General features: G+C 33.2%; 2 protein-coding genes across 39 annotated transcripts in view; one reads left to right on the forward strand and one right to left on the reverse strand.

Moving 5' to 3' along the window:
- Positions 1-8,782, forward strand: part of LOC145270474 (uncharacterized) — a 45,497-nt gene extending 36,715 nt beyond the window's left edge. Inside the window, exon 2 of the transcript XR_013865380.1 lies at positions 8,648-8,782. The gene's annotated coding sequence lies outside the window, so the exon portion shown is untranslated. The remainder of the gene's footprint in view (positions 1-8,647) is intronic.
- The window catches only part of LOC145270472 (ATP-dependent chromatin remodeler CHD4-like), a 251,553-nt gene continuing 228,525 nt past the window's right edge, over positions 785-23,812 (reverse strand). For 22 of the 38 annotated variants that reach the window (XM_080126123.1, XM_080126121.1, XM_080126118.1 and 19 more), the window contains one exon: positions 785-1,461. In XM_080126123.1, the coding sequence (XP_079982249.1) occupies positions 1,334-1,461 (128 nt within the window). In that variant the 3' untranslated portion in view covers positions 785-1,333. Of the gene's footprint in view, positions 1,462-10,425; positions 10,463-23,812 lie in introns of all 38 variants that reach the window. The other 16 variants (XR_013865378.1, XR_013865376.1, XM_080126127.1 and 13 more) reach the window with 4 other exon arrangements.

The raw sequence follows: 23,812 nt of genomic DNA on the forward strand, positions 1-23,812 counted from the left end.
AGGAAAAAGATTGTAAAGAAAGAAAAAAGGAAAAAGATTGTAAAGAAAGAAAAAAGGAAAAAGATTGTACAAAAAAAAGGAAAAAGATTGTAAAAAAAAAAAGGGAAAAAAATTGTAAAAAAAAAGGGAAAAAGATTTTTAAAAAAAAAGGGAAAAAGATTGTAAAAAAAAAAGGGAAAAAGATTGTAAAAAAAAAGGAAAAAGATTGTAAAAAAAGGGAAAAAATTGTTAAAAAAAGAAACAAGAAAGGATTGTAAAAAAAAAGGGAAAAAGATTGTAAAAAAAGGGAAAAAGATTGTAAAAAAAAAGGGAAAAAGATTGTAAAAAAAAGGGAAAAAGATTGTAAAAAAAAAGGGGGAAAAAGATTGTTAAAAAAAGGAAAAAGAAAAGATTGTAAAAAAAAAGGAAAAAGAAAAGATTGTAAAAAAAAAGGAAAAAGAAAAGATTGTAAAAAAAAAAGGAAAAAGATTGTAAAAAAAAAAAGGAAAACGAAAAGATTGTTAAAAAAAGGAAAAAGAAAAGATTGTAAAAAAAAAAGGAAAAAGAAGATTGTAAAAAAAAAAAGGAAAACGAAAAGATTGTAAAAAAAAAAAAGGAAAAAGAAAAGATTGTAAAAAAAAAGGAAAAAGAAAAGATTGTAAAAAAAAGGAAAACGAAAAGATTGTAAAAAAAAAAGAAAAAAGAAAAGATTGTAAAAAAAAGGAAAAAAGATTGTAAAAAAAGAAAAAAAAAGCAGATTTTTTATTTCATATTTTATTCATTTTTTTTATATTTCACTTGCATATTTTTTTTCATTTATACTTTTTTATTACAATGTATTTTTTCTGATTGTGGCTGAAAAAAAAAAATAATAATAATAAAAGTTTCTCCCGTGTTCTAAAATGTTTTGTTTTTTATCTGCAAAATTTATATTTTGAACAAGTGTGCAACGTTATTTTTGGTTCATTCTTTCTACACATTCACGCGTACATTATTCAATGTATTTTTCATGTTTGGTTGCACAAAACTGGGAATTATTAAAATTAAATTTCTTTAATGAGAGGATGAAGATAAAGAAAGTGGGTGGGGGATGATCCCTCAGGATAGCATCCATCATGGTGGAGGGAACAGTTTTCATTGCAAGCACACAGTGCGTACAACGATATCTGTGTGAGGATGGGCTAACTGGATAAAGATGAAGTGTTTTATTTTGTTGGTTTTTTTCTGAGAGGGGTCGGGGGGGAGGGGTGAATGTGGAGGAGAGGGAGAGAAGAATGTAAAAGAAAAATTAGATTTGTTTTTTTTTAATTTTAATTTTTTTTTTTTTGCAGAATCATCCCTTCTGCATTGGTTGCTAATCGTCAATACAAATGATATCCTTTTTCGTTGCCGTTTTCGGGATGTCTCCTTTCGCAACTTTTAGTCCCTCAACACTTGGGAGGTCGAGTTTCGTGCTCGTATCTGCAGTCGAATTCCCACCACCTGTAGAAAAGGAGAATCCAATTATTAATAATGTTGGTAACACCCATGGAATAGAACATGAAAAAGCAAATTTTACTTTTGTATGCAAAATCCGATCCCGCATTTTGTTAATTCCTACCCTCTGATGAGAAGGAAAGTATTTCTTTGAAACTCCGCGGATTAAGAACTATCCACTTATCAAGTGTTTCTTTTCAGATTAAATGTTTTAACTCTTTCTCAAAGTGTTTTTTAACATGTTTTATTAACTGTTTGCTCTTATATATATATATATATATATATATATTAGTTTCTACAAAATTAAAAATATTTCAACAAAATAATAACATCTTCAAACCAAACAAGGAATTCTTTAATAAAAAAAACAAAATATCAAAACCAAATGGCGCTTATGTCAACGGATCATCAAATCTAAGGGAGATAACCAAGCATAAACATAGCAAAACTAAGCATATTTTGCAAGATATAATTTGGGATGCTGAAGTAATCAGTAAAACAATGAAAGGATGTTAAACAAAAAACGAAAAAAAAAAAAAATGATTACACACACAAAAAAAAAAAATTTGTTTTTATTTATTTTAGGTAATCAGTCAGCGTCTGGATGATTAAAACTTTTTTTAAGTAGATTTTTAAGTATTTAAACCGTCATTGATTAAATTTTTTTTTTTTTTTTTTTTTACTATTCTGTAGTTTTATTTTGCAAGGTATAATTTGGGGCGCATAATAATGACCGTACACAAAACAACGAAAATAGAAAACTTTTTTGAAGTATATAAACCGTCAATGTAATTTTCTTTTTAAACAAAAATAAAAAATAAGAAAATAAGAAATTTGTTTATCTTTTCAAGATAAAGTGTTCGGAATTTTTTTTTTTTTTTGGGGGGGGGGGTCTTAAATAAGGGAAGCATTTTTCTTTGACTAATTGGACAACAACTTCTTGGTTGATTAAGTTTATTTAATTTTGTTTGTTAATTAAAATAGTTTCATTGTAACAGGTGGTTTACTTTTGTTTTGTGTAATACGTTAATTAATAAGTTTATCTTGTTACTTAACATGGTTATATTTTTAAGTTTGTTGATTAACTTCGCTAGCTTATTTCCTTTTTGTAAATTGCTTCAGCAATTTCCGGAACTCGGCTACAGAAATCGTGTAATTTTTTTTTTTCATTTTAACATTCTTTCATTGTTTTACTGATTATTTCAGCGTCCCAAATTATATCTTGTAAAATATGCTTCTTTTTACTATGTTTATGCTGGTTATCTCCCTTAGATTTGATGATCCATTGACATAAGCACCACCCAAATTATTCACTTTTGTTGCCATTTTTAAGGAGCTCACTAATAAGTCACATCGGCACAAAAAAGAAATATGAAAGATGTTTGTGTTTGTGTGTATTGGCGGTAGAGGAGGACAAATGCAGTTCTTGAAGGGGGATTTCAGAATCAGTTATTAAAAATAGGGTTGTAATTTTGGAGGTAATGCATGGGAGAAAAGTCTACTGGATTTCTGTAATGCACAGCACTATGAAACTTTACCAGCATAAATTCTTATCTCATTAATAAAAAGCATGAAAACTTTCTGACTCAAAAATATGCAGTTATTAAAAATAGGGTTGCAATTTTGGAGGTAATGCATGGGAGAAAACTCTACTGGATTTCTGAAAAATATGCAGAAAAAGCAGAAATTATTGGAATGCAGTGTGCGCAAAAATCTCAAGCGTAACATACAAATGAGAAACAATGAAATCTTGTATTTAGTTGATAGAAATCTGTGCCTAAATCAAAATGTAGATTCCATGAACAAAGCTTCTTTCTTAGAAGTGCACGCTTGTGGAACTCTTCCGTTTACCTGCTTCCCACCTGACTACAACTTGGATGGCTTCAAGTCCAACATAAACAAGTTCCTGATGAACCGCTCCCTTAAGTAAGACACCAAGTAAGATCTCCATTACTAGTGATTACTACGATATTATCCCATTGATTACTGTACACGCAATAATCCTTATCCCCGAGTGGCCTCCTGGCCTTGATAAAAGTGGTGACTTCCTTGTAAAAAAAAAAAAAAAAAAAAAAAAAAAAAAAAAAGTGGAAAAAGGAATGTACAAACGGGATGAAATCTCTGGTCCCCCCTCACCAATCTTTCACGAAAAACACCCGTCTAGCTGAATCCACTGTGAAAAATTTCCCCCACTCTTTATCTGTGCCTAAATCAAAACGTGAATTCCATGAACAAAGCTTCTTTCTTAGAACTGCACGCCTGTGGAACTCTGTTCCGTCTGCCTGCTTCCCACCTGACTACAACTTGGATGTCTTCAAGTCCAACGTTAACAAATTCCTAATGAACTGCCCCCTTAAGTAAATACTTCATCAAATCTCCACACTAACGTAATGTACTTGCAATAACACTTATCCCTGAGTGGCTTCTGAGCCTTGATAAGTGGTGACCACCGTGTAAAAAAAAAAAAAAAAAAAAAAAAACTTGTTGGAAAGAAAAAGCCCAACTGACCCAAGGTGAATGCTACAACCATGACCAATGAACAAGCATTTCACGAAACGCAAGAACAATAACGTATGGCAGCAGGTGGCACAAATAAAAGACAGATCATTTCAGCAAAATCAAACTTTCATGCTTTCAAATATTTGAAAAAAAATAACCTTGGGACAAATTTCATGTTACTTAATCGAATATTCTCAAAGAAAATCGAAAACAAATGCTGAAAGTTTGCCAAAATATATTTGAATATATAAACAAAGTGTTCAGCCATTTTTTAAAGGTTTTATCATTTTGAGGAAGTGATCAGAAAACAGGAAAAGTGAATAAGATTTTCTATAATTAATCGAAAGACGTTTCTTAGCTTGTACTTTATTTTCGTTTATATTAATTAACGGATTCTTTATTGAAATAAAGACATGCACATATTTTTATGACAAAACAAAGTCTCCATGAACGCATCGAGATTCTACTTGTAAATAATTCAGTAATTAATCTTTTCTAAATGGTTGCAGATAAAATTTTATGACTTTGAAATTTGAGAGCATTTGACATTTCCAAATCGGACGTCATTTCTGGCTTTACAACACCTAAGAACACGCAGTTCCATTGTTTACAATAACTGATCAAAACTAGAATTGTTGTCTTTTTGTTATTCAAATTATTACGTTGAGAAGTTCTAGCAGAATTTTTAATTTTGTTTTCATTGGATATATTTTCAAATAAGTTTTAATTATAATACCTTTACTTTGAATATGATTCTAAAGAGCGTTTTTTCACTCTCTAATCGTTTAAATTACAATTGTTTTAAAACAATTATGTATTCTTTTCAGAACGTTGATTACAAGATGGAAAAAAAAACAAAGTCACATAATTTTCTTATTTCAAGTTGAAAAGCAGCTGAAAGAGCTTGCGATAGCAACAAAGCGTTTGGCCTAGGAACCACTATTTAATGCACAGCACAATGGTGGTTTAAGAAATTTTGTGGTGGCAACAAGAGTCCTGAAGATGAATATAGGTGGTCGGCCATTGGATTTTTTTGCTTTTCGCTATTCAAATTAAGATATAAAAAAAAATTTGACATCGATATTGACAGATATGCAGTCCACGGCAGCCAAAATAGTGCAAGTTAAATTGACCAAAGACTATTTTGGGATGTACAAGGTTTTTTCGTGTCCATTTTATTAGTGCTTGTATAAAACAGATAAAAAATGGATCGGCAAAAATATAAAGCGCAGTTTATCAAATGTTCAAATGGAAATTTAGATTCAAGTAAGAGATGAACCCGCTCTCCCCATGAATAAACGTAATGTGTATAAAAAAAAAATAAACGTTGGCATCAAAATGTCGAGATTATAATATCGCACTCACGTTTTCATATTCAGTTTAATGAGTTTTTTTCTTTTGTTAAAAATTTCATCAATTAAGTTACAAATCTAGATATGAAAAAACACCAAACAGCATAGGATATCATATTTTTTACAATGATCTATACAGACATATGGCAAGCCTTACAACAAACAAAAACACCAAACAAGTGTGTGTGTGTGTAGGGAGGTACAATTATTTGAATATTTGGGAAAAATTCAAATGCTCAGATTAGAAATACGGGGTTATCAAGTACATGTAGGCTGCTTTCATGGACATAATTCAGATGCAAAACAAAAATTACGTTTGCAATGAATATGCTTTCAGGTTATCGACTTCTAACTAAATACCTGTCCCAGGACTAGTAAATTTACTTCCTCAAACAAATAACATTTTGTACCCAGATGACGATTGAAATCAAGCTAAAATGATATTTTATGTTTAACCGTTACACACAGATTGCTGATCACAATTTTCATCAAAAAATTTTACATGATTTTCATTCCGAGAAATACCTAAAATTTTAGGCTTAAAATGAAAAGAATTTGAAACTGAAATTCTGGGATTCTTGCTTTTTTTTTGGGGGGGGGGGGGTACTAGCCTAAGTGCCCAGCATTGTCCAGGTGTTTGGACGTGTGTGTTGAGCAAAAAAAAAGGCAGCCAGGCAGACTCGAACCCATGACGCAGAGGAGGAAAAGAATGTGAAAAAAAAACCCAAAAAACTGGACGTCTTTGCCGTTGCATCCATTGCCAAACCAGAAGTGTCAAAGGTTTAAATTAAGGCTAGTCAATTGAAAAGAGGGGATGACTTTCAAAAATATTGGCAAAAAAAAAAGCGTCCGAAGGGTTGAGCTTCAAAACGACACCGATCTCGTGAAAATCCGTCACATCTGCAAAAAGTTTTGGGCAGACATGCTAACATACATACATACATACATACATACATACATTTAAACAGACAGGTGAGATTTATATAATAGATTCAATGACGATGAACTTACTCTCTATGTTCATCACACATGCATGCATACAATATTCTTACCCATGTTGTAAGAATAACATTATGTTCGTACGATTATCCACACATTTCTTTAACATTATAGCAGAAAGCGTGTTGGCTCAAAAGGGAGCCCCTTCATCAGTTCTGCGATATAGTTAACAGTGGTGTACCCAAGATGAGATAATTTGAAAAGGAAACACACGGTAATGAATAAACAATGAACAATCAGATTTTATATTGTAATGAATATGATGGACCAGTGCTTCCCAATCTTCAGAACACAGGGCAGAGCAAAGGTTTTTTTTTTTACAGAGCACTATCAAAATAATTTCTAAAATAAATATGAAAAACATATCAAATTTTAACACTAAACTAGAACTGCATGCCTGTGGAACTCTGTTCCATCTGCCTGCTTCCCACCTAACTACAACTTGGATGTCTTTAAGTCCAACGTTAACAAATTCCTAATGAACCGTCCCCTTAAGTAAACACTTCATCAAATCTCCACACTAACGTAATGTACTTGCAATAACCCTTATCCCTGAGTGGCTTCCGGGCCTTGATAAGTGGTGACCACTGTGTAAAAAAAAAAAAAAAAAAAAAAAAAAAACTAACTAATGATAACGCTTGTCTAAAATATTATATTCGGTTTATTGGAAAGAGCAAAGATTTTTTTTTACAGAGCACTATCAAAATAATTTCTAAAATAAATATGAAAAACATATCAAATTTTAACACAAACAAATGATAATGTTTACAACCATGTTTGTTTTAATCAAAAATTGTTGCATTTTTTTTTTGTTAATTTATCTTTTTTCTTTTTCAGGAACCATCTTGAAACTCTTTACAGTTATGCATCATTTCTTTTTCCAGTAAAAAGATTAATAATTGTCTGCAACCATTTATTTTTTCCATGTAAAGCATTTGGTCCTCTTTATGAAAGGCCTTCCAGGGTCCCTCAGCCTCACTCATGATGCGTTCAGTGGCAAAATGACGTAAGCGCTAAAGTTGAAATTGAGATTTTTGTCACAAAATGCGAAAAAAAATACCAAGGAGAATCTAATCACAAAAAAAAAAAAAAAAAATCATTGCTAAATTCAAAGTATTTGTGGAAAATAAGTGTTTGAATATTTGATATACATCTGTTGAAATGTCGATAATTAAAACCACAAATTTCCTTTAAATTCTCAACCTAATTATGTTCGATTTGTTTTGATTTTTTTTCAGACTGGCAAATCAACGCGCACTAACATCATTGTTGTTCATTAAAGTCAAACATCAAAAAAATTTAATTTTGTAACGACCTTCAAATATGACTGGAAGAAAGAAAACAAGAAAGGTTGAACAGTGGGAAACAGAAACAACAAAACGAAAGCAAAATCGTGGAGAAGAATTTGTCAGTAGTTCATCAAAATGCATTCAAGGAGGTTTTTTTTTTTTTTTTTTTTTACACAGTGATCACCACCTATCAAGGCCTGGAAGCCACTCAGGGATAAGGGTTATTGCAAGTACATTACGTTAGTGTGGAGATTTGATGACATGTGCATCCAAGGGGGCGGTTCATTAGGAATTTGTTAACGTTGGACTTGAAGACATCCAAGTTGTAGGTGGGAAGCAGGCAGACGGAACAGAGTTCCACAGGCGTGCAGTTCTAAGAAAGAAGCTTTGTTCATGGAATCCACGTTTAGATTTAGGCACAGATATAGAGTGGGGGGAAATTTTTCACAGTGGATTCAGCTAGACGGGTGTTTTTCATGAAAGATTGGTGAGGGGGGACCAGAGATTGGAGTTCAGACGAGCACCTGCCATGGAAATAACGATAAAACGCGTTTCGTAAAAATAGGTGGCCCGGAAAAAGTTTGCGTTAATATTCAAATCATTCTAGAAAATAGGAAATTACCAGCAAAATTATTACGCTCCAAACATTTAACTGTTTTTTTTTTTGTGTGAAAAGTATCAAGTGGTGCTTATGTCGTCCGTCCACTGAACGCGTCATATGACTGAGAAAAATTTAATATGCGTCTTAGACGCAAGAAAGAAAGATACGATGAGAGGAGGGTGGGGATAATAGAAAATGAAGGGTTTGTTGCATCTAGCCTTTTCAATCACTGACAAAAAAAAAAACAAAAAAAAAATTATTTTTGTTTTTAATTTATTGTGAAGGGGACAAACATAATATCTGAATCGTACAAATGTTGAAATAAATTAATTTCTACAGTTAAAATATTGAAAGCCATTTTTTCCATTTTATTTGACATGTAAAATAATTTTTAATTTAATCTAAAAGATTTTAAACTCTATTTTTGATATTAATAAAATCTGATATTTCAGGTTCCTGTGGAAAACTGTGAATATTTCAAAGATCTGAGAGTTAAAAGATGACCTAAGGGTCCATTCCAACTTGGACCACCAGACAGAACTGCCATAAAAAATGTAGAAAAGAAGGAGAGATTAAACCAACAAAAGAGTATGAAGATATCATCAATAGCTTCAGCATCATATGTTCAGGATGATGGTTATTTACATTCCTACGCCTCTATTTCAACTGATGAAGAAGATTAAAAAAACAAAAAAAAAAACAAAATAGAAATGGAGGAAGAGCACAAACAGAACGCATTATATAATAAGCTTTTGGATTCAACGAAAGACAAGTTTTCATTTTGTTTTTAGCATACAGAAGCAAGATACAGAAAAAGCAAAGGAAAGACTTTTTTTCTTTTTTTTTTTTCTTTTATTTGAGCTCATATTTCACAATTTTTTTTTGCTACTGAAAAATTGTACGACTATGTTACACAACAATCTCCTCCTCCTAACCTAATTTGGGGAAGAATGAACATTCATTCGAAAATCAGCAATTCAAAAAATAAAGATTTAAGCGCCTAATCACGAGCCATAGAAAAAGAAGAGCAAAAACAAGGAATGGTCAGCAGTAATATGCGATTGTTTTTAATCGCACTAAAAAAAAGTTTCATTTTGGTTATGTTGTCAAACTCAAGTGTTAGGCTTAATTAAAGAATATTAAATGTTCAAACGGTACTAACAATTAATTCCAAAGCAATCAAGATATTTCCCAACAAAGACAGTTTTGTATCAAGTAAAGTTAGCTTTTGGTTAAAATTAATGTTTTCTACTTTGGCGTCCTTAACTGCCCCCCCCCCCCACCATGCACCGTGATTCGTCTCAATGCACTTTCGCTTTCTAGTAAATAACTGTCCATCAGCAGCAAAGGCATGCCCTTCAAAGAAGCAACCTTATTATGGTGTACAGTGATTACGTTGGACACAATGTACAAACGTAAAAGAATCGCCAACAAATATTTTTATTATTCCAAACATGAAAAACGAAAGCGTATCTTTTTTTTTTTTTGAAAATAACTTACACCCGCACCAAAATTGTTTTGTTTTTTTTAAATGCTATAAAGACTAAAAATGAAAATATAATTTAAAAGATGAAAAATTTAAGTTGCCTAAATTTCATAGAAATTGTGAAAAAAATGAGAGGTCTATTCAATGATAAAAAAAAAAAAGTGAATTTATAGTAAAAATGATATTTAAAAATGATTGCTGATTAAATGTTAAGAAAAAATGTAGCTTGAAATATGAGGTTCGTTGTATAAAAAGAAAAAAGTGATATTGAAGTAAAAATGACACCAAAAAATATGGAGAGAGAGAGAGGTAGAAGGATAGAAAGGTAGAAAACTGGAGGAGGAGGAAAACATAGGAGTGATGGAGTAGGAGGAGGAAGACGGAGATGGGTGGAGAAAGACAGGTGATGGAGGAAAGAGGAGGAAGACAGACAGAGGAGGAGGAAGGAGAAAGACAGGTGGCGGAGGAAGACAGAGGAGGAAGAAAGTGGGGACGGAGGGAGGAGGAAGAAAGTGAGAGCAGAGTGAAGGAGGAGGGAGAGTAAGAAGGAAGGCGGGAGGGAGGGGAGAAAGGGTGAGAAGGAGGAAGAGTGAAGAAGAAAAGGGTGATGAAACCAGTTGGATACGGATGCTGTAGTTACACTACGCTCATCCAAGTAAGAAGAACAACAAACAACGAATACAAATAAAAATAATAGTTATAATAGTTATAATAGTTATGTTGGACGCAAATAATTCAACCCACCTTTATTCCTGGCCCGCATGTCTACCACTCTCAGCAGCTGGAAGATTAACGTTAAATACATTTCAATACCATGTATCGTTTTAGATTTGTCTTAAATTGATAAGTAAACCAAGAAACAGAGAGAGAGGAAAGAGGAGGAGAAGGAAGAGGCGGAGACAGAGAGAGGGAGAGAGAGGAAGGAGGAAGAGACAGATAGAGAGAGAGGGAAGGAGAAGGAGACAGCGAGAGGCAAGAGGCGGAGACACAGAGGGAGCGGGGAGAAAGAGGCGGAGACACAGAGGGAGCGGGGAGAAAGAGGCGGAGACACAGAGGGAGCGGGGAGAAAGAGGCGGAGACACAGAGGGAGCGGGGAGAAAGAGGCGGAGACACAGAGGGAGCGGGGAGAAAGAGGCGGAGACACAGAGGGAGCGGGGAGAAAGAGGCGGAGACACAGAGGGAGCGGGGAGAAAGAGGCGGAGACACAGAGGGAGCGGGGAGAAAGAGGCGGAGACACAGAGGGAGCGGGGAGAAAGAGGCGGAGACACAGAGGGAGCGGGGAGAAAGAGGCGGAGACACAGAGGGAGCGGGGAGAAAGAGGCGGAGACACAGAGGGAGCGGGGAGAAAGAGGCGGAGACACAGAGGGAGCGGGGAGAAAGAGGCGGAGACACAGAGGGAGCGGGGAGAAAGAGGCGGAGACACAGAGGGAGCGGGGAGAAAGAGGCGGAGACACAGAGGGAGCGGGGAGAAAGAGGCGGAGACACAGAGGGAGCGGGGAGAAAGAGGCGGAGACACAGAGGGAGCGGGGAGAAAGAGGCGGAGACACAGAGGGAGCGAGGAGCAAGAGGCGGAGACAGAGAGAAGAGGAAGGAGAGCGAGAGAGAGAAAGAAAAAAAAAACGAATGATGATAATTGTGACATTCATTATTCAAAATACTGACTTCAACACAACACAAACACACGTAGCCACATACACCCAACAAAAACATGCAGAATTTTAGATAAATATTCATAAGTTTAAAAACCAAGAATTTAATGTAAAAAATATATTTACCGATTGAAAAGATTTTGTTCATAAAAAACATGAACTCTTTGAAGAAATGATGTTCGAACAATAACCAAGAAAGAGATATGCTTGCTGCAAGAATCGAACCTGTATCGATGGATTTTTAGGCCTAGGTAAAACAGAGGCCAAATTCGCTACCGTTCTCTTAACAGGTTTAATTCAAATATCAAACACGCATCAGACGGGGAATAAAGTTGTATTGCATGAGTGCGACTTCCATTTGCAATGTTTGTTCAATTCCTGCAACACGCATATTACTTTATTCAACGCCAAAATTATTGCAATTTTATTCAACGCCAAAATTATTGCAATTTTATTCAACGCCAAAATTATTGCAATTTTATTCAACGCCAAAATTATTGCAATTTTATTCAGTAAATTAACTGAGTTTTTTTTTTTTTTAATTTAAACATTTTTCATAATTATGTTCTGAATTTTTGCGATGAGGATCGACTATTCTCATCTTGATTGTTATTTTCATGTTTCAGGCGATCTAATTTCCGATCCTATTCAGGTGTGTATTGTAGAACTAAGAAATTTCACAAGGACCCGTGGCACAGCATATAGAGTACTTAGTGAAAGTCATAAAAGGTTTTCTCCTGAAGAGTGATAGTTCAATCTTCAACGCAGGCAACCCAAATACGCAATCGAGAGTTACTTATGACTTCTGCAAGAACATGCCACCCTTGTGGATTAAATAAAGAGTGTTCAAAATTCCATGGAGATTCCAGAGTTCGACAAGATACACCTGAACATCTGAGGTCACGTTAACTGAAACGTTGTGCAAATAAGATGAGAGCAATAGTCCGAAGAATCCATCATAACTGTTTTCTGGTGTTAAACACTGATTATCAAGTGACAGTAGTCGGTTCCATATAGTAATCCTATCATATAGTAACATGCTTCATATCGTAATCCTATGTGGACTATGTCAGAATCCTTTAATATCAAGGAATGAAAGAAACATTCCGATCTTTTCTTTTTGAGTAAGGTTCCCATTTGTTCATTCAACAGAAAAATTTTGTTTCTTTTTTTTTTAAATTTAAGACTTATTTACTAAACTTAATGGATCGCTAATTCTTTGCTGCAGAGTTGCCTTCGGACTACCATAAGACGACGAATACGCATAACTTTTGGCAGCCATTATTTCCTTACAATTCTAACATTTGACTTTGCTAAAGTTTACCTAACAAATATTAGGTGTCGAATTTATTTGGTTTTAAACAAAGGGAGAAGGACCACAAAAGTAAAAGACATCCTTAAGCAAAAATGGATCTAGCTTTGAAAAGAAAAATTCCAATTTTAAGGAGAGCTATACATGTTAGTGATGGGCCAATTCCAATACAATGATCAATTTCGTATTAAATTACAGATTCCGATTGATTATAAATCTAAATATTTAAGTTATTATTTATTCCCGATTAACCTAAAAAAAAACATGTTAAATGTGAAAATATTTTTTTCAAACATAAAAACTCTTGTGGAGGATGATTTATAGATTTTAGCTTTACTGCAAGTTTAAAATCAATAAATTATATTTTTTATATATATATATATATATATATATATATATATATACATATATACTAGCAGAAATGAAAGTTTTGGTTTTAAACAAAATCAAATAAAAAAAGACAAAGGAATCGTTTTTGGCATCAGAAAATAGGCACAATTTTTTCCAATTCTGATTAATCTTCCCAACGCTAATATATATATATATATATATATATATATATATATAAACATAAAAAAACAAACACATTTAACCTAAGTTTAAAATAGGTCAGAACATATCTACGCTCCCCACTGAAATAGCATACACAAAGAGGTGAACCGGAGGTCAACTGGTCCTTTGTCCTGTAAGTGCCTGCTCATTAGATGATTAGGAAGGGTGCGGTGGAAACTAGAAAGCTGATTGGCTAACTAAAAACTAAGAATGTGCGTACCTAAAAATGCGAGACAACCAAAACTCCTCATATGATGAATCCTAGCATGGATGAAACGCGGAATATTCTGTGTAGCTTAATTGCCATATATATTTTATAACTTACTAATACATATATATATATATATATCTCCAGGAAGCATTTCAAAGAAAAAAATGAGATGAAGAAAAACTGAGGATATGTTGGATAGACCAGCACTATGTAATAAAAGATGCAAGAAAATCATCTTTTTTTAAAAATATGTTGAATCTACTCATTCTCGCTTGGATCATTTCCATCTTTCTAATTAATTTTATTGATTCAAGCACAAACTAGTTGATGTACCTGTGATAGGCCCAAGTACTTTCGAATCCATCTGGATTCATCAAAGATAATTAACCCAAACTAATTTTGGAATATTTGTTGTTGTTTTATAATAAGGACACGAATAAATTTAGTGCATTTAACAAGTGAATTACTTTTCATATAACACTTCTATAAACATTCCAAAACCACTATGGAGCAATTAATGCTGCCTAAGTGTGCGTGTATATATATATGTATATATATATATATATATATATATATATATATATATATATATATATATATACGTACACACACACATACATACATACACAAACCATATATTTCAGCATATAAGACGACCCTCAAAATTCAAAAATCATCTTTAAAAACCAATATTTTATAAAATACTGGATGTTGCAATCTCTAGCCCAGGCTAAACAGACATGGTTTTGTGGTTTAGCAGTCGTCTTATACAACCGATATATGATAAGATTTATGAAAATTTGATCCAATTTTCTACCTTGTCTTATCTGCTAAAATCTATGGTGTGTGTGTGTGTGTGTATATATATATATATATATATATATACACACACACACACTTTTATAAACGTTTGTTATAGAAAACTCTGCAGCTATCGTGATCTGGCTCTGTTCAATAGAGAGAAATTGATTTTCACACAAAAACTCAGTTTTATACGAGTAATTGCAAAATATACGCAATGAATTTGTAAGAGAAATACAAACAATTGCATTTAAAAAGAGTTAAAATATTAGGAAGATCTCTAGGTTGGAGTGCCTGAAATAGCAGGTGAATGTCTGGCATCTGGTAGGATGATCCATCCTCAACAAAAAGAAAAGGAAAAAATACTTAGTACAATTATGTGAAGGTTTGGACCTAAATTGTCTCCTCAGAACCAAACGAAAACCATTTAACTCTTACGAGATCATATATATGATATAGCATAATCACGTTGACACACCAGTTCTCGTCAGATCACCAAAGTTAAGCAATATTTAACCTGGCTACTACCAGATGGGTGACCATTTTGGAATTCTAGATGGTGTATGTGCTCTCTGTTTATCTCAGCTTTGTTTTGAGTCATCCTGAATCTCCACTTGCCACTGGTATTTAACAATGCTGACTCATGGGAGGTGGGGTTGGAGATTACACAACTCATGCAACAAAAGTTTCACGTGCAGACATCCTTACAGTGGACATCCATAGTCTGTCAAGACTGAAGAAAGCTATCTATCTATACATATATGATAACCACTGAGATATATATATATATATATATATATAGATATATATATATATATATATATATATATGGGAATCACTGAGATATATATATATATATATGATATGGGAACCACTGAGATATATATATATATATGATATGGGAACCACTGAGAAATATATATATATATGATATGGGAACCACTGAGATATATATATATATATGATATGGGAACCACTGAGATATATATATATATATATATATATATATCAGTGGTTCTCAACCTGTGGTTTGCAACTCCAAATGAGAGTAGTTACACAAAAATCTTTTGAGCCGAAGATGTATATTTTATAAAACACAGATACAAAATTTGTTTGAAGGCGAGATTTCAGTCTATTATTTCATATAAGAAACACTTTCAGAGGGTGTTGTCTTCTTCCACAGCAGGTTGGGTATTTCCCGTGTGTAAAAGGAAATTGAATTTATTAATCGCTAGCTAAAAAAAAACTGCAATACCAACCATCTTATTAAGATCACTTCATAAACATGCTTTACAAATCGGTGAAAATTTGTGCATTAAAATAATTTTTGATTTGAAATTTTTGCAGCAGCTTTTGAACTTTTTTACGACTAAAGAAGTTGAACATTTTTACGACTAAAGAAGTTGAACATTTTTACGACTAAAGAAGTTGAACATTTTTACGACTAAAGAAGTTGAACATTTTTACGACTAAAGAAGTTGAACATTTTTACGACTAAAGAAGTTGAACATTTTTACGACTAAAGAAGTTGAACATTTTTACGACTAAAGAAGTTGAACATTTTTACGACTAAAGAAGTTGAACATTTTTACGACTAAAGAAGTTGAACATTTTTACGACTAAAGAAGTTGAACATTTTTACGACTAAAGAAGTTGAACATTTTTACGACTAAAGAAGTTGAACATTTTTACGACTAAAGAAGTTGAACATTTTTACGACTAAAGAAGTTGAACATTTTTACGACTAAAGAAGTTGAACATTTTTACGACTAAAGAAGTTGAACATTTTTACGACTAAAGAAGTTGAACATTTTTACGACTAAAGAAGTTGAACATTTTTACGACTAAAGAAGTTGAACATTTTTACGACTAAAGAAGTTGAACATTTTTACGACTAAAGAAGTTGAACATTTTTACGACTAAAGAAGTTGAACATTTTTACGACTAAAGAAGTTGAACATTTTTACAATTAAATTTGAATATTTTTACGACTAAAGTTGAACATTTTTACAATTAAATTTGAAATTAATCATGAATTCATGGAATGTACAGTTACTTCACAAATAATCTATAATTCAGTGATTAAAATGTATGGTAGTTTGCCGTACAAAAAAATAAATGAATATTTAAGAGATATATTTTAAGAATATATCTTAAATATTTGATGACGGCTGAAAGCTAGAAACGTGCATATCTATTGGTATACCTTTTATGCATGTAATAATATTTAATAATAAAAATAAATCCCATAAAAAATAAGGAGTGATTCATTCATATGTTTTTATTAGTTCAACCTCGGCGATTCTTACTTAAATCATTGCAAGTTGTTTCAATAGACAGGACTAAGATGATCTAAGACAAAATAAATTAGAAAAGATTCTTTTAAATTACGCATAGGTATAAAAAAAAAACAAAAAAAAAAACAGCGGAAATTGTTAAACAGTAATAGACTTAGCACTTGCATAAGCCAACTTCTAAAAAGTCTACGATTATAAAATAGAATTTAACTATATAAGGATGAAAAGAAAACCTTAACTAAAATTTTTAAATAGAAAACGGATATCATCAGCTGTCTACCATATAGCTGTTTCAGAGATTTAAAAACAGGACAGCTGTTAAATAAATGGCTCTCCAGTGGAAAATACCACTTCCCCAATAATAATAAAATGTAGAACAAGCTGTGCGTGCGTGCTACCCCTCTGGTGCTGTGTGTACCATGTAAGATGACACCACAAAAAATAGTGAAGAAATGATGAATGTGAGAAATGTAAACGGCCAACATTGCCTTCACATTTTCACAAAGTTTCAGAACAATCTAATGGATGGGGAAAAAGTTATGGGGTAAAACGTATCATTTTTTTTCTTTTGCAATTTTGGGGCATTCGTGACCCCCTTTTGAGCTCCTGGGAACGCCGAATCCCAGTAAAAATGGACAAACGAAGCAGTTTCACACCGTAAGATATGTATATTTGAATTGAGTACCATGAAAAACCACTATATAGACATACATATCAAGTTCTTGAGTAATATGAAAAAAGAGCTCTAAAAAGGCATGTTTTTTTACCCAAAAAATGTCCCAGAGGGATGCGAACCAGAATTTTGCTAGGATCACCCATACTGAATTTATATTAAGGACAATGGCCTCCACATTTTTGCCAAGTTTCAGGAAAATCTAATGGATGGATCAAATGCTATGGGGCAAAAAGTGTAATTTAGGGGCATTTTTTTACCTCTTGAGCTCCTGAGGACACAACAGGAATTTTCGGAAAAATTTTTTTTTTTTACTGTGCACATCTATTTAATGAAATACAATTTGTGGCAAAATTTAATCGTCCGTACTAACAGACATATGGACGGACGCCACTGGAAACATAGGTCCCTCTCTGATAAATCAGGGGACCAATACGGTTACTATTTTGGGGAGTTAGGCAGAGAGATGTCTATTCACATTACATTTAAACTTTGGCAGGTTAGTACAGTCAGGAAGACAAGAAATGTGGAATAAATTATAAAGTTTAATAATCCAAGGAAAAAAGATTATCAGAATAGAAGGCTTTCCAGTGTCTGGGGACCTCAGTAGTGAAGGGGTGGAATTTTGTTGCATGTTGAGTTAGAAGCATCTACATCGAGGGGGCACAAGTGCTAAGAGTTCATCAGAGCACATTCCATTAAAGTATTTGTAAAACAGGCATAGGGATGCAACATTGCAGGGGTGTGACAGAGGTTAGAGCTTGGTTGATAGTGAGGATCCTATTAGATTTGGGACTTTTCTTTTGGATCCTGCCTAAGAACGGGTAACGAGAGGTAGATGCACTAGTCCAGGTGTGGCAACAATACCTCATGGATGAATCAATTGTGGCTTTGTAAAAATCTAGGATACTCTCTGGTGCAAGTAGTTTTCTAGCACAGTAGAGAGAAACTACCTTTACAGCAGCCTTGGCAATGTCATCAATGTATTTGTTCAATATTTTCACAACACAAATAGGTCACAAATGGCTAGATAAAGAAAAATGCTTTTGACTAATTTCTCAACAGTATTTCATTTAAAATAAATTCGGGTTTGTATTACTGTACACATAGATTCGAAAAAGTTGTCAAAAAAACAAATATATAACAAATAAATGTTATCAAAGGAAAGATAAGTTACTTTTCTACCTAACTGAATATATTTTTAGTGTTTTTATTTAATGTAACGTGTTTATTCAGCTCGAAAAGCATACAGCGTTTACCGATGTATTGGAAAATTCAAAATGGCGCCCGACTCTCTCTTTAACACGGTAAGTTCAGGAAAAGATGTTATAAATAATAAACTAGACAAAATACTGTTAGAAATTCGCTTAATATATGTTACCGTGACATAAGTTGACATATATTCGGTATTTTTAAATAGTATTTTGTCTAGTTTATTATTTATAACACCTTTTCCCAAACTTACCAGGTTAAAGAGAGTGTCGGGCGCCATTTTGAATTTTCCAATACATCGGTAAACATTGCATTTTTTTTTTTGAGCTGAATAAACATGTTACATTGAATAAAAACACAAAAAATGTATCCAGTTTGGTAGAAAAGTAACTTATCTTGCCTTTGATAATATTTTTTGGTTATATATTTGTTTTTTGGACACTTTTTCGAATCTGTGTACAGTAATACAAACCCAAAATATCTTACTTTGCTCATAGTAAGTATTACCAATAAAGATATCGCAATTCTATAAATTCTTACGGTTTTAAAGCTAGTATTCAATAACAAATTAGCTCTAATACTAAATATGAAATCTACAAAATTTAAAATTTAAGCGTACGACCAGGCAAGTACTCCCTCACATACTAGTTTCAATAATTAGACACTTGCAAAACACATAAGAAATTTAACATATTTTAAATAAATTACATAATATACAAAAAAAAAAGAAACATCTAATTAAATTTTTAGACAATATATCAATTTTAATTAGATTTTTTGTTGATTGGTTGTTGGTTGTTTTTGTTTTACGGCATATCAACCTTTTTCAGGTTATTTAATGCCGAATCTAGTTATTTTGAGGAACGATTTTTAATGGAGTATATTTTTTTTTAAGTCAGATTCTATTTAACCCATAGTTGGGACCCTAACAGGTACTACCACTCCGGGCCAGAGTGGACCTGGGAGCAATGGCAATTAAAGGGTGGCTCCACACTCCCCAAAGCCCGCAAGGTGGGGCCTCACCATCGGATATAGTTTTAGGTCATATCCAGGACCTTAGATTTTTTGTATGTTATAATTTTATTTAATAGATGGACAAGCAATACCATGATTCAATAAAACTTGACAAACATCTGATTTAAAAAAAAAATTTTTTTTTTCAAATACAGTCAATAGGACCGTCGTGCAGCTGTTTCTCATGTCTACTTCCCCATTAAAATGTCTTGATGAGATTTAAATTTAAGCATTTTTATAAGACGTTCTTTAGATTTTATGACAAAAACAATTTGTTTAACAATTTTTTTCAGACTTATCTGGTTCATGTCCAGAACAAAAAAAATATAAAGAAAAATATACATGATATACATACCAGTGACGAAATGAAAAATATATTTAAAAAAAAAAAAAAAAAAAAATCACAAATTGGTCAAGTAATTTTAAATTTGATATAAGAAAATCAAATTTTATGAGTAGTCAAGGAGTGACCACCTTGCTCGTCATTTCAAAAAAAAAAAAATGACTAAGAAACAAAGGGAGATAACTCATAATTATTAGATTTATGTTGTAATACGTATAAACTCATAAAATGCTAAGTTTATTCATGAAAATAAAACTACTTGATCAATTTGTGATTTTTAGAATATGATATTATCACGGGTACGTACATCGCAGAAGATTTTTCTTTATATTTGGTTCCTTATTTTTATTGTACATCTCTGGAATATATCGAATCAGTACATAGAAATAACAGGATTTTCATTGCAGTTATGTTGCAATCTATAAAAATCCTATATAAGGGACGCAACTAGTTACGACTAACCAACAGTTGTGTCCTACCGGTAGGTTTTACTCAACAATGTCTCTTCCCCCACCCCCTCATAATGATTGCATATAAGTTCAACAATAATTTTTTTTTTTTTAAATTTTCAAAATTTTCAATTACATCACATTCAGATTAACGTGTTTTAACTGCTGGCCCATTTTGAATGGTTTTTAGAAATTGGTTTTCAAACTAACCTGTTTGACCATTTCTCTTTAGAGTATTAGTTCCCTCAGCCTTCTTTTGCTAATTGACCCTACTACATCAACTGTTGCACTAACCCCCCCTCCCCCAAAAAAAAATTTCATTTCAATGCGACCATACCAACAAAATCTCCTGTTCTACACACATCTCCCTACATCGTCCGGATTTAACTTCCTAAAGCTTATCAGATCTAAGCCCATCTTTAAATTTCACATAAGACATCCATTATATCATTCTCTTTATTTCTCTCCATGCAACGCATGTCCACAATCCTAATTTGTCAGGTTATATTTCCATACATCATCACACTGTGTACATATTAGAGTTGGGACGATTAATCGGAATCCAGAAAAATCTGAGCTTTTTGGGGTATCGGAATTAGAAAACTTTTCTTTTCCGATGCCAAGACCGGTTCCTTACATTATCTTTTTAATTGGAATTTGGTTTAAGAAAATTTTCCACTGCTTGTAATAATAATAAAATAAATATTTATTGATTTAAACTTTCAGTAAAACTAAAATCTTTAGATCACCCCTGCCACAAGTGTGTTCACGTTTGAGAAAATACATTCACATTTAAGATGTGCTTTTAGAGTAATCAGGACAAAATAACAATTTTATAGTTAAATATTTAGAGATTTATAAAGAATCGGAATTGGGGAAAAATATTGGAATTATCCCATCACTAGTACATCGTATGCCTGATATACACTGGATTAGAAAATAAAGCTCCATTGGTTCGTAATCAAAGAAATTTCCTGAACTTATTCGATGCATTTTTAACTACTGCGATCACACTAGCACCTGCTCTACCTTTTTGCTTGAATAATATTTTACCAAGGAAATAAAACTCAGATAACCTCAATAGAATCACCATCCAGATTGACTTTCTTCAAACCAGAGTTGTTTTTATTGTCTAATATTTCTTGCATGCAAACTGGTTATCTATGCTTTCTCACTCTTACGGTGGAACGATAAAATTGTAGCACTAGAAAAAAAACAAAAAAAGACGACACGATTCTCTTTCCATTTGATGGAAGATTTTGTTTTTGCTGTTTACTTTCTTTGTAGCAGACCATCTACTAGTTAGCCAGTTGTGTACAAATCCCAATAGCGATAGGAGCCTTCTATCATGTCTGAAAGTGACACTGTTCAACGAGCGAGATCGAATATGCACCACTGTACAAACATGCTCTCTACCTATTCAAGTTATGAAAACAGGACCATTGCCAACACACGCATAATGCATCGCTGGATTACCACAAATAACAGATATACCCAAGGTGATGAAAATTTTTCATCTACGGTTACGGTCTTTGATGTGGTTTCAAGTGAGGACTACATCTTGCCACCTCACATTTTTGAAGTCGGCTTAAAAGTCAACACCAAAGTGTACCTGGATGTGCTAAAGAGTTAGATGATCCCCTGGTACAATCAGGTAACCACTGGCAGACCCTGGATGTGGCAGCAGGACTCGACACAGGCACACAAGTCCAAAGAAACCCAGGCTTGACTCCAGAAGGAATGCTAGGATTTTGTATTCTTCTTTCACTACCCCCCCCTCCCCTAAACCCGCTGATCATACATCGAGAACATCACCAACATGACCTCCCACAACACCAAAGCCAGCCTGATCACCGCCATCCACCAACCTCCCACCGGCGCTTGTGGAAAAGGTATGCTCCCAGTTCTGGAACCGTATCAAGGCGGTGATTGAGCCTATAGTCGGCTACATTGAATAGCGTCAGCTCTACAACATAATCAAGCTCCCTGAATTGATTTTTTTCCGATGAAAGTTTTAAAATAAAGTGTAGCGTTGTTTTCTTTAGGGTGACAACTTTATTATGTTCCATCGTGTACATTTCTTGCATAACGAATGCTTACACATACCACAAGAAAAATTGAATTGCACCTAACTCCCTTTCCACAAAACGAGCAGGGGAATTTTCCAACACTACAACCACTGATCATCAGTTTGGTTATGCTAACATTCACCGTCTCACCAATATTTTCAATAATATCATTCAAGTCTTTACCTTAACAAGTAAATCTCCTATTGTATTAAAAAATATAAATAATAAGCATCCACCATCTCTTCTGAACAAGTCATACAAAATCCCTGGACAACATTCCTAAGACACAAATGAAAAGCAACATATTTAGTATAAAACCCGGATATTACTTTAACATTAAAGCTGTAACTATATATGCTGTTAACTCTTAACACGACTGAGGATTTCTGATCACTGCTGGAACAACCTCCAACAACCACACGTTTGCTCCGAGTTTAGGCAAAGCCAACCCAGACAACATTTCTGGACGATTTATCAAAAGCTTTCCAGAAGTGATTATTAGCGCTACGACACGAGACTATTCTTATTGTTTTGACTCAAGTATACATCTGACACAGTCAATCAACCGAGAACTACATCACTTTATATAAAAATATATAAGATAGGGATCTATGGACAAATCTATCTTTAGTTGACCTTTGACAACTAAATATTTCCATTTACTAGCCAAATAGAAAAGTTACTAGCCAAACCTACATGATTTTTAGAATATGACATCTTTGTTCTGTGACGAGTATATACATCATAAAAATTTTTCTGTGTATTTTTAAATAAGTGTAATTCTAATTATACAACAAATTTTATGTTGATACTTGAACGTATAAACATTCAAATTTCTACAGATGTTTCTTTTAAACAGCCTTCGTTAAAAAAAAAAAAAGTATATTGTTCTATTAAACGTTTATTGTTTAAATTAACTTTGTTCATTTTATAAAAAAAAATGTTGAAAAGATATTTTTCACTCATTAGTGAGCCTTGCAAGATTGTCAGTGAACGAAATACAATCGCCAAAAGATACATTTACTTATTTCTAGTCGCCACTTTGAAAACTCACTTCAAATGCGACTGTTTCACTTGCAATGTAGAGCCCTGTAAGATATCAACGGATACATACTCGAAAGTCAAAGCAAAAAAAAAGAATATGCTGTTGTCCTAGCCCTAGTAATTATGTAGCATCTTTTTTAGATTTTTGAAAACAAGTTACGAGGGGTGTGCAATAAGTAATGCCCCTGACCCACTTCCAGTTGTCTGATCTAGCTGAAATTTTGCATGTGCAATGATTTATATCTCTATGGGTTATGTAGCAAATTACAGCTCTGAACTAATTGTGGTTTCTGTTTTACAGGTGTTTGAACCGAGTCAGGTGTAAAATGGAGCCTGTTGAATGTCGAGCAGTGATCCGGTTTTTGTATTTAAAACGACGCACACCGCAGGAGACTTTTGATGAAATTAAAGAAACTTATGGCGATAATGCCCTATCATATGACCTTATAAAACGCTGGCATCGTGAATTCAAACATGGCCGGAAGTCTGTGGAAACAGCTCCCAG

Source organism: Euprymna scolopes, chromosome 46, assembly GCF_053919585.1.
Source record: "Euprymna scolopes isolate OS-2025 chromosome 46, ASM5391958v1, whole genome shotgun sequence".
Taxonomy (NCBI): Eukaryota; Metazoa; Mollusca; class Cephalopoda; order Sepiida; family Sepiolidae; genus Euprymna; species Euprymna scolopes.